Source organism: Danio rerio, chromosome 24 (genome assembly GCF_049306965.1).
Source record: "Danio rerio strain Tuebingen ecotype United States chromosome 24, GRCz12tu, whole genome shotgun sequence".
NCBI lineage: Eukaryota > Metazoa > Chordata > Actinopteri > Cypriniformes > Danionidae > Danio > Danio rerio.
This window is the reverse complement of record NC_133199.1, coordinates 35268807-35281681: the sequence shown is the minus strand read 5'-3', so window position 1 is coordinate 35281681 and position 12875 is coordinate 35268807. Positions and strand designations below refer to the sequence as shown.

Below are 12875 nucleotides of genomic sequence, written 5' to 3'. Positions count from 1 at the left end.
TTCATTTAGGTTTTTTAGCATGCATTGTCTTCTACGTTCTGAGATATCTGTTGGATGTTTCTTAAAGGGATAGTTCACCCAAAATTCCGAAGAAAGCAGGAAACCTGCAGCCATTGACTTCCTTTCACTGTAAAACCTGTAAACAGTTAAAATCACTTAAATGAAATGAGTTAGTTTAACTTTAAATATGTAAAAAAGTTACTTTGACTCAATTAAATAGAGTTATGGTTACTCAAACTGATTATATTAAGCAGAACTCAAATCAAATCAAATAAGAATGACAACGAGAATAAAATAATAATCACATTTTTTTTTTTTTTGCTTAAATTAAAGATCATGATACAAATATGTCACTACATAAAGACAAAAATGACATTTGAAGGTGAATTATACCTTATAAAAGTATGTGACTCTTTCAACAGCATTTGGAGGTGTCCACATTGCTGAGCAACGTTAATAAAACAATGTGAAGGCTTGTGCATTCGCCTTTATGCATCACTTCTGAACCTAAAAATTTAATTGGCTGAATTGTAGAGATGCTCGATTAAGATTGTGTAGGGGCTCGAAACAAGATCACAATCTTTATTCAATTAATCGTACAGCCCTAGCTATATAGTTGTAGGCACTTAATTCAAGTTAACTGAACTCGTAGCGATTTACTATGTGTATATGACTATATGATGTTTAAATATATGATGTGTAAATATAATATATATATATATATATATATATATATATATATATATATATATATATATATATATATATATTAAACAAAATGGTTTGAGCATTGTAAATGTATAATTATATATATATATATATATATATATATATATATATATATATATATATATATATATATATATATATATATATAATTATACATTTACAATGCTCAAACCATTTTGTTTCAAAACAAAATGATCACAGTGGGTTTCCTCAAACTTTGAATAAACTTAATTTATTGAGTTTTACAATGTAGTAGGAAAAACAAATACTATAAAAGCCAATGGTTTCCGGCTTTCTTCAAAATATCTTTTTGTGTTTAACAGAAGAAAGAAAGTCAGAAAGGTTTGGAATAAGTAACGAGTGTGTAAATAATAACAGACATTTTTTTTCTATTTAAGCATCTTTTGTTTTGTGTATCTGTTGGATGTTTCTTAAAGGGATGGCTCACCAAAAATTCTAAAGAAAGCTGGAAACCTGTAGCCATTGACTTTCTTAGTATGAAAAACAACTACTAAGCAAGTCAGTGGTCACAGGTTTTCAGCATTCTTCAAAATATGTTTTGTGTTCAACAGAAGAAGGAAACTTCAAACTAAAGGTTTGAAGCTAAAATGAGTAAATGATGGCAGAATATAACATTTTAGGTGAACTATTGCTTTAAAGAATTAGAATTAAGTACACTTTTCTATTATACATTCATTCATTCATTTTTCTTCAGCTTAGTGTCTTATTTTTTTCCTCCACTTCATCAATTGGTGAAGTTTTATTTTCCTTGCCACTGTCACCACTGGTTTGCTTGGATTGAAACTTGTGGAGCTGTGCTTTGGTGAAGTTGCTCTACAGTGTTTAACTTTCAGCAGTGAAATTTAAATCAGACTGAACTGGTCTAAACTGAACTTAAACTCTGAAATCTGGACTTTACTAGAACTATGTTAATCTGCTTTGACACAATCTATATTGTGAAAAGCGCTATATGAATAAACATGAATTGAATGGAATAATTTATCAGGGGTTGCCACAGTGGAATGAACTGCCTACTATTCTGGCATATGTTTTACGCAGCGGATGCCCTTCCAGCTGCAACCCAGTCCTGGAAAACACCCATACACACAGACACTCATACACTACAGCCAATTTAGTTTATTCAGTTCGCCTATACCACATGTCTTTGGACTTGTGGGGGAAACCAGAGCACCCAGAGGAAACCCACCCCACTACGGGAAAACATGCACACTCCACACAGAAATGCCAACTGGCCCAACCCAAGCGACAGTGCTAACCACTGGGCCACCGTGCTGCCCAACGATTATACATACATATTACAATTCCAATAGCATCAGATTATTCTTAACAGTCAGTCACTACACTGAAACAGATCCCCGTTTAATGTCTGCTCAGGAGGTTAGAATGCGGAGAGCAGGTTGTAAGCCGTCTCTCAGAATCCCTGATGTCTGTGTTTGCTGAAAGAAACTGGCAGCAGGCGAAGATGTCAGCGATAATGTGCTCATTTCAGCGAGCTGTCAGAAGAACAGCCAGCTGGAGGAGATCCCAGCAGTTAGCATCGTTTTTACCTTGACATCATTGTTCTACAGGAGAAGCAGACCGCGGTAAACGGTGATCAGTGTTTTCTCCCATGTGTGTCTCTGCAGGACTGTGTCCACGCTCCACGCTCTGCTGGTCGGCCTCTTCTGCCTCTACATCTTGTTCTTCGATGAGGCCGTCAATCAGGACCCCGTATGGTGAGCGTTTTGCCCGGCAAGACCGACTGCATGCAAGGCATGCTGGGAAAGCGCTGCTCTTTACTGATAAGCAGGATGCTTTCTGTGTGTGTTTGTACGGTGATGTTGCTGTAAATCTCAATGCACTGTCATCTTTACCACAACAGGGGAGATCCTACTCTGGTGAAGATAAACGTGAGCATTACTACAGGCTACCTCATATCTGGTGAGAGCTTAAAAGTTAATGCAATGCTTTATTTTGTTTAATTAATCCAATGTTTATACATCTTGACTCATGTCAACTTCAAGATTTCTTTCAAAGTTAGGATTTTAATTGTTAAAGGCTTTAAAGGGGTTGTCCACTACGATATCATGTTTTAAACTTTAGTTGATGTGTAATGTAGCTGTGAACATAAACAACATCTATGAATGTAAGACGTGGGAAATGTTCGCCACCGCTAATGATTTAGCTACAAATCCATATTTATCAGTCAAACTGCTGTAAACACACACACATACACGCACAGCTTTTCCATGCGTTTTACATCTCAGACAATGAAGTCGCAAAAGATATATGAACGATTCATGTTACTTACACAGGCATATTCCGGATATGTGTGAAAGACGTTGTGTAACGCATTGAGTTAAAAAATACAGCAATGCTCTTCTATCTGGAGTGTAGCAGCAAAAAAAAAACCAGTCAAGGCTCACACAGGTCTCATCCCACATATTGTGCTTTATTCCGTCACCAGCGTCACCACAGAAACTAACTTAATCAGAGCATGAGAGAAAATTAAAAATAAACATCGGTCCCACGCACATGCGCTTCTCGTGCTACAGGTAATTCATAGTATAAACACACACACACACACACACAACGGCACACAAACACTCTCTTAAAGGAGCTGCATCCCATTTTTACTCGTTGCAGACACTTGTTGACTGACTGCTTACACAAAACGCGTGTGCTTGTAAGGGTGTGAGGTGGAGCCGATCCGCGAATTGCAGCACATTATGATGATGACCAATCAGAGTCACTTGAGGGCGGGCTTTTCAGACAAACTAGGAAATATGTCAGTCCTATAATCAAAGTGAGATATATGAAAAAATAACATGATTTCCTTAAAGTAAAACATGAGCACACATTGCTTTGCATCTTATTAACCAAGCCTTAAAATTACATTCTGGACCACCCCTTTAATATACAGTATAATTCTCCCTTTTGAAGTGTGTAAGTTGAGCTTGAATGTTTTTCAGCCTTTTCTCTTCTGAAACATTGTTTTTATTATACATTTCAAAAGATTTTAAATAATTATTTTATTATTGTTATGTATGTATGGATGTAAGGTATTAGAGGTGTGAGTTTACACTGGTCCCACGGTTTGGTTCGGTTACAATTATCATGCCATTATTTCAGTTCAATTCGATATCTTGGTGTATCACGGTGCACTGACGATGCTTACTATACACAGTTTTATATTTTCTTCACAGCAAAGCAATTCTTGTATTAAAATGTATAAATATATTCAGATTTATGTACTATTTGTAATTCAATTTTAATAAAAAGTCAGATATCTGAACTGTACCTTTAAACAACATGAGCATTTATAGCAAATAAATAAATGTAAATATCCCGCTCGCTTTCTGAGCCTTGTCTAGCGAGTTCTTTTTTTACACCCCTATGATATGTTACACGCTCAACAGAAAGGGCTGAGATTGGCACTAATGCTCTGGTGCTGTTCACCTGAGTGACACTGATAAACTGCAGCGGTGATCACAGCTGATCCATGATAGACGTGCTGGAGAAAACTCACTCTGCAGACACGCGCTCTTGTCTGTATACAGAAGTATCGCTGTAAAAGCAGAGAGTAGAAAAAAACGTCACGCCAGCAGGTCAAATTGGCCACAATGAGAGAGAAAGAGAGAGAGAGAGAGAAATAGAGAAAGAAATGGAGTTTACTTTTAATATCTTAATCGCAGTGAGATAGGGGCTTCTGCTGTAAGTGTCAGTGAAAGACTATCCAGCAAACACACACGAAGTGAAATTGTGCACAATTTCTGCTTTTTTAAGTAGTTAAGTAGCGCATATGAGATAAATGACGTCAGTACATAAATGACGTTAGTACATAATAACTGGTTATGATTACTACTGAACTGATATCGAATTGTCCGCGTCTGCATTGCGGTGCACCGAAGAAACAATTAATTTTGACACCCCTAATATGTATGTATGTATGTATGTATGTATGTATGTATGTATGTATGTATGTATGTATGTATGTATGTATGTATGTATGTATGTATGTATGTATGTATGTATGTATGTATGTATGTAAGGTATATACAGTGCTCAGCATAATTGAGTACACCCCATTTTGAAAATAAATATTTGCATCCATTTCCCAGTGCATATAGACAATGTATTTTGGTGCATTTAAACAAAACTGATATATTTATTAAAATAATATTTTAGTCACCAAACATATTTAAAAATTGAAAGATAATACACTTAAATTCATGCTAAATATTGCACAAAAAAAATTACAACCTACAAAATTTCAACAAAGTTTTTAATTTATAATAATCTATAAATTGGTATTTAATGTATTTCTATAACATGTAAGTTTGGGTGTAGTAGTTTTTGGATGATTATTGTAAGTTATTTTGTTAGATTAGCTCCAGATTTTCGAATGTAAATGCACAAATATAATATTGTATAGCTTTTATTTAAAATATGAATTTAAAAGATGAGGGGTGAGGGGTGTACATATATATGCTGAGTCCTGTATGTATGTATATTTCTGTATGTTGACTATTTTTATGAAGACTGGTCAGTTATTCAAAATATTTTTTTGAAATGATACTGTTTGAATAATGAAATTGAGCTGTTTTTGCTGCGAATATTGCTATCGTTGCTGATGTGGCATTTAATTGTAAATGTTTGAAATGCAAAATTTGATTGGGGACAGCTTGTTGTAATAATACGTTTTTTGCTATAATGTTAAAGTAGACAAAGAAGACTGTAAAAAAATAATAGAAATGCATCAAAACCAAAGACAAACATGCAAAGTGTAATATAGCATCACTCCCAAGACTTATAAAAAGTAAAATTTATAATAAAATAATAATAATAACAATAAACATGATGATAATAATAATGATAATAATAATAATTATTATTATAACAATAATAGTTTTTGTAACACCCCTTTTTTTGTGTACAGTTTTATTTATTTATTTATTTATTTATTACTATTTTAATGTTTACTGTGCATATAAATGTATATAACATTATTATTTTCCTTTTAAGGTTTTGTTAATACATAAATGCTCTGTATTTGATATTTTATGACCTATTTGCAAATAAAATAAAAAAAATTCAAATGATAAAAAATATTATTATTATTATTATTATTATTATTATTATTATTTGTCAACCCCCCTATTTTTGTGTATGTTTTTTTTTATTATTTAATATTATGTTAATTGATAAACTAGTAATAATTTGAGCCAGTGGTTTATTGAAAGTTATGTCTTTCCAGTTCAGTAACATGCACTGTGAGGATGATGGTATTCCAATAATAAATAATTAACTTAATTGTTAATAAATGACTTGGGTGTATTGATAGATTGGTCATGTTGTCATGTGACTTTTTGAAAGTATTGAATCACCTTTATGGGAGTAAAGTTTTTTATGGGAGTTTTTTTTTGCATAAAAGTAGCTTAAAGTAAAGTTCTTACACTTCTCTTCTTTTTTTCTGTGTGTTTTTTTCAGATCTGCTGCTTATATTTTACTATTGGAGAGCAATAGGAGACAAGTTTTTTGTAATCCACCACCTGGCAGCATTGTATGCTTACTACTATGTACTGGTGAGTTCCCTGTTGTCCCATAACAGAACATGCAGGCAAGATGGGAAAGAGACAACCAAGAGTGAGCAGTGGTGGTGTCAGGTGTGCAGCTGGTGCTCAAAGCTCTGTGTTCCCTCCACTACACACTTTAAACAATAGAGCTAAAAATTACTAATTTGTCGGAGGCTGGAAGACCTGTTAGGTTTTTCCATTAGTGGCGCTGCTGTCATCATCATTCATCTTTTGTTAGTTTATGTTAGCTGCTGTAATAATTTGCGTTTCTGATTGCTACAGGATTTTGTTTTTTTGCAGCACTGCTTTATAAATTGGAGCATAATATTTTTGTTTGATAACACTGATCTACCAGACCACCAATTGCTAGTTTCATTTCTTTTCATTCTTCCAAATTTTTCCCCCAAAGTTTTCCAATTTTCTGCAATTATTAATGGATTTGTTGTTGCTTTTATTTATGCATTTATTTAATTATTCTTGTATTTAATTATATTTTGTTTATGTATTTATTTATGCATTTATTTATTTATTCATTTATTTTTTATGCATTTTATTTATTCATGCATTTATTTATTTATCCATGCATTGACTTATTTTTGCTTGTATTTAATTATTTTTGTGTATGTATTTATTCATGCATTTATTTATTTATTCATACATTCATTTATTTATGCATGTATTTAATTATTTTAGTTTATGTATTATGCTTTAATTTAATTATGTGTTTATGTGTTTATGCATTTATTTATTCATGCATTTATTTATTTATGCATGTATTTAAAACAATTTTTGTTTAAGCATTTATTTGTTTATGCATTTAATTATGCTTTTAATTGTTTAGGTATTTATTTATTCATTCATATATTTATTTATGCATTTATTTATTTATTCATGCATATATTATTTATTCATGTTTTTATTTTTTTATTTATAGATTTATTTCTTTATGCATTAATTATTTGCTAATGCATTTATTTATTCATGCATTTGATATATATATATATATATATATATATATATATATATATATATATATATATATATATATATATATATATATATATATATATATATATATATATATATATATATATATATATATATGCATTTATTTATTTGTTTATGTATATGCTTATACATTTATTATTTTATATGCATTAATTTATTTTTGGACTTTCTATATGCATTTATACATTTATTTATTTCATTCATGCATTTATATATATATATATATATATATATATATATATATATATATATATATATATATATATATATATATATATATATATATATATGCATAGTTTATTATAGTTAATTTATGCATTTATTTATGTAATAATTTTTTTAATCGCTGAAGAAATATAATTGTGGTCTAGTGACCTGTTTTGGATATCTATAAATAAACTGAACCCCATATGCCGCTTGTAACTTCATCCAATTGTAAAGTGTTTTATTAAGAATCCACGTAAACGCCCTACTATTTCTAACAAGGCAAATGATTCTTTTATTAAACATAAATTAGGGCCGATCACGTTGTGCTTCATTTTGCCTTTTATAGTTAATATAGGTGCACGCTTTTCATTTATCATTTTGCGCATCAGTACTGTCTTTCAAAATTGCATCATCAGTACCATCTCACCAAAGAGCAATTTCAACAGAAAACACACTTAAAAGGAGGCCTAAAAATAAAACTAGGCCAGCTATAAAAACATTATACATCATAATAACATTCCGTTCATGTCCTTTTGTGCACAATACTAAATGTAAACAAAACAGCTTCTGAAAAACTTAAAAATGTTTGCATTCACCAGCCCAGATCTTTAACCACTAGTCTGCAGGGCTCGCTGAGACCACTGCTGTTCACTCTTGGTTAAGTGTTACGGTTACCCTCTAGGTCACCAGGTTCTGTAGCTGACTATGGCTTTGATGATGATGATGATGATGATGGTATTTTTTGCATGGAATGCTCATTGACGGTTATGCAGAAGTCCATTCTCTCTCCTCTTCCTCACTGACTCCTCTCAGTAACCCTATTGGTCGGTTCTGCACCAGATTGTGTGCATGTGTTGATGCTCGCTGCTCCTGTGGTGCCGTCTGAGGGTTTCTTGTGTGCATGCTCTGGTTACTTCCTCTGCTTTCAGCCGATCTTTCTCCTAAATAGCGATGCACCGATCTTGAATTTTCTCGGCCAACTTACAATTGTGGTTTCGGATTCAATTATTATTATTCTTTGTTTTTTTTACTTTAAAAAATACTTTATTTTTACTTATTTATATTTTAGGATTTTTTTTTTAAATAATATAATAATAAATAATAATAATAATTATAAATACAATAACATCAGAACTTAAATAAACGGTTGACTGGTCACATATTTCCTTACAGTTCACATTAAGAAATACATATAAAGATCAGTTTACACAGTGCAAAGGCATAAGCACAATCCATTTATCCCAGTGTTGCAGAGGTTTGCCCATTTGTAGCTTTAATGAAAAGGTCATTGGTTTTAGATGTATTTTTAAAATGACTTTTTACAAATAATTGGACAATTATTATACTGATTTTCTGGTTAATTTGACACATATTTAATAAAAAAAGGAAATAGACTTAAGCATAATGATTTGACTATAGCTTTGTGAAATTTAGCTAAAAATGCAGTTTCACAATCTTTCAGTAAGTGGCACTATTTAGAATAAAAGTATTTTTCTCTGTAATTTCCTGGAAACAAACATGTACAGTGGTCCATTGGGATTTGAAGGAGTCACGCTCTTAAAATAACCTGCAATAACCACAAAATCCGCAAAGCAGTCCGCATAATTAAAAAAAATATTTATTATAGATATTGTAAAGGCTCGTTCACACTGGGACGCTTTTCGTTTGCATTTATTGTCAGCGTTTTTCTAGACGTTTTTTCGGATTTAAACCCAATCAATTTTTCACTGGCGTCAAGCAGAAGAGCATGCAAAATCACTCCTTGACGTTAGATGGCGCTACACAACTTTAAGCTTCTGACATCCGCTTGTAACACAGAAGAAGACAGAAAGTTGACACGTTTGTTAAAGTTACTGGCAATTCGAACAAGCATGGATAGTTCAAGTAGCTGCCCCAGCTCTAGCGATGAAGAAATGATTATTGTTCAGCAGTGCAATAAGCAACTCCATGTTCAAATCACCTCTGGGCATCTTCTTCCATAGATATATACACTAGATATCGCATAGGGACCCTGAGCATGCGTCAATAGCGCCGCCACATTGGTACAGTGCTCCCAGGACAACTGTCATTCAACCGCACTAGTCAAGACAGTGTTTTTACGTGAAGATGCGGGACTTTAGCGATGTCTACGGGTGTAGTAACGAGCAAACAAAGGAAACAAAGCACACAGGCAGAACATTTCATAGGTAATATTAAGTTTTTTTCTGTTTTTGAATGTTCTGAACTTTTGTGCTAATCAGGTCACGTTATTGATGATAACAGTCACTTACTGCATTCACCATACGGCAAAGCAGCTCCAACTCGCACTAAACACTCGGCTTATGCTAGTTTTGTTGAATAAAATCAGCAAACAATGCAAAAGAAATATGACAACGAGATGCCGCGCTGCCAGAAACTTGTATTATTGTCGGCTAACATTAGTGAAAGAATCGTTCGGGGAATTTATTCACAAACGAATCTCTCCGTCAGTATGAGAAGTGAAAGCAGGAGAGGAGGTGTGTTTCAGGACAAGGATTATATCAAATTTAACAGGGAGGGTGAATAGTACATTTCTGTACACACAAACACAAGCTTTTTGTCAGGAATGCCTGTGCGGTCACTGATCCATCAATGTAGAAAAGTGATGTAAAATTATAATTTTCGTAATTAGAAAAAAAAAATTACATACTAACATCCAGGAAAACTCCCGATCATAGATATATGTGTATATCTCTGGCTTTGGATGGCCACAGTCCTCTGTAGCTTGGTCCCGCATTCATTTCAAAGGAGCGCTACCCTGTAGCAAGATGGCGGCGCTATTGACGCATTCCGTCCAATAGACAACAATAGGCCAGGCGACATCTAGTGTATATATCTATGATCTTCTTCAACGTGCGCTCGCATTAAGTTTTGCGCTTGAGTGCCTCCAAGTGCTGTTTACTGTAACTTCAGCAGCTTCGTGCACGTGAACAAAAGTGCCATTTTGATTGGTGGAGAAGATTTTGACACGGCTTAAAAAATTTACGGGTTTCTTAAAAAATTTCATTCATAATGGTCTTAAAAAGACTTGATGAAACCTGTAGAAAACCCTGTTAGCTTACATAAGTTATCCCATACACATTAGTTATAATAAAAGCTGCCCAAACTTAAAATCTCTTAATTTCAAAAGCATCACTGAATTGTAGAAGAGCAAAATTTAATATATATATATTTTTTTTGTTTAATTTAACTAAGCTCACAAATCTCACAACATGAGCTGCCAGTACAGTATGTCTGCTGGTGCATCTGTTCTCTGTTTCTAGCCTCTATCAATGCTGTGTTTAGACACTTTTTTAACATAAAATCTTTGTAGTGTGGTTTTGTATTGGTCAGCCAAATTGTAGTTGTCAAATACAAAAACTGTTCGATTCATATATATCTGGCCGATCGATCGGTGCATCTCTAATCCCAACCTCTCTCTCACTTTCTCTTCTAACACTTGACATCCACGTCTCAGCTGCAGGATGAGTAACAGCGAGATCACGCTTGTTTGTTGGCCTGTCGAGATGCTCCTTGGAAGGTTTTGCTGAATAACAGGTTGATCCGGTCCTCAACTGAATTCTGATTTACCACATAATTAGTTTGGGTGGAAATTAGTGAGAAATCTGTCAAGAAAAATCTTAAATTGGCATCAGTTGATGCTCGGTTGTTTGGCATGGGTCATTCTGTAAAACAAAGGCCTTTATTATTTAAAAAGTGAAAAATAGAAAAATTATTTTTATAAATGTATTTTCAAAAAACAATTTTGCTTATACAGTACTCAGGGAAAATTGGGAGTAGTTTTTGGGGCATTTAAACAGTTTAATTAAACGGTTAGATCCATTAAAATAAGAGTTTAGTCATCTAACACTATTAGGAATAGAAAGATAATTTAGTTATTGTTTAAAAAAAAAATTTATATATATATATATATATATATATATATATATATATATATATATATATATATACACACACACACACACACACACACACACACACACACACATATATATATATATATATACACACACACACACACACACACACACACACACACACACACACATATATATATATATATATATACATATATATATATATATATATATATATATATATATATATATATATATACATATATATATATATATATATATATATATATATATATATATATATATATTTTTTTTTTTTTTTTTTTTTAAACAATAACTAAATTATCTTTCGAAATCCTAATAGTGTTAGATGACTAAACTCTTATTTTAATGGATCTAACTGTTTAATTAACTATCTAATGGATATAACTGTATATATATTTATATATATAGACTACAAAATTTCAATTTTTTGTTTGATATTTTTCTCCAAACATATTCAATTGGAATCAAGGTATAATCCGTCCATTCTATATCCATTTTCAAACAAAAAAGGAAAACTAAGAAAATGGTTTTGGTTTTTCTATTGCTCCCAAAAAACAAAAAAAAAAGATTTTTATTTTTTTCCGTTTTTTTAATTTTTTTTATTTAGATTTGGAAAATGGATAACCAACTTTAAAATTCATTATACACATGTAGGCGGTGCTAAAACGCCTCTTTTGCTTTGATTGGTCAACAAAATCTGAGCTCATGACACCACCTTCAAAATAAGTTACCTATATCTATATAAATATATTATTATTATTATTTTTCAGGCCTACAGAAGCTCGGAAACCTTAAAAGCCTGGGTACTGATCCGCAGAGGACTATGATTTTGAGGGTGGTGTCACAAGCTCAGATTTGGTTGATCAATCAGAGAAAATAGGGCATTTCAGCACTGCCTGCATGTGGATAATGAATTTTAATGTCGTTTATCGGTTTTCCGACCCTAAACCAAAAAACAAAAATCGAGCCAAAGTCTTGTTTATTTATTTATTAATTTTTTTTTGTGAGCAAAAGTTCATTTTTTATTTATATTAGTCGTGGTAAAATCATTATTTCCATTTATAATAATTATAATTTATTGTATTTTGTTTTTATATGCAGTTTTTAGTGTCGTGTGTAGTCAATAATATATTTGTAAACACACCTTTTTAATAAACAGATTTGATTCTAGATTCAAACTTAAGCTTTTTTAGACTACTGATAGAAACCATCAAGCACTGTTTATTTCACTTTTAGCTTTGCTCTGTTGTGTTTAAATATGCTTGTAATTTATTATAATTTATGCAAACACACTACATAGAAACTATTTGACCATCCCAATATATCTAAATGATTATCACAATATATATCGCAGAAAAAAAAAATATCGCAATAACATACATTTGCAATATCGTGCAGCCCTATTATACACTGTGTTAAATTGTTTGCATGATAT

At 32.1% G+C, this 12875-nt stretch overlaps 1 protein-coding gene across 8 annotated transcripts in view; it reads left to right on the top strand.

Annotated features, from left to right (window-relative positions):
* The window catches only part of tlcd4a (TLC domain containing 4a), a 46757-nt gene that overhangs the window by 17453 nt on the left and 16429 nt on the right, over positions 1 to 12875 (top strand). For 5 of the 8 annotated variants that reach the window (XR_012399478.1, XR_012399477.1, XM_695466.10 and 2 more), the window contains 3 exons: positions 2376 to 2465; positions 2612 to 2670; positions 6220 to 6314. Coding sequence is in view for 6 of the 8 variants with exons in the window: in XM_695466.10 (XP_700558.3) it covers positions 2376 to 2465; positions 2612 to 2670; positions 6220 to 6314 (244 nt within the window). In the remaining 2 variants the exon portion in view is untranslated. The remainder of the gene's footprint in view (positions 1 to 2375; positions 2466 to 2611; positions 2671 to 6219; positions 6315 to 12875) is intronic. The other 3 variants (XM_073940938.1, XM_073940937.1, XM_073940936.1) reach the window with 1 other exon arrangement.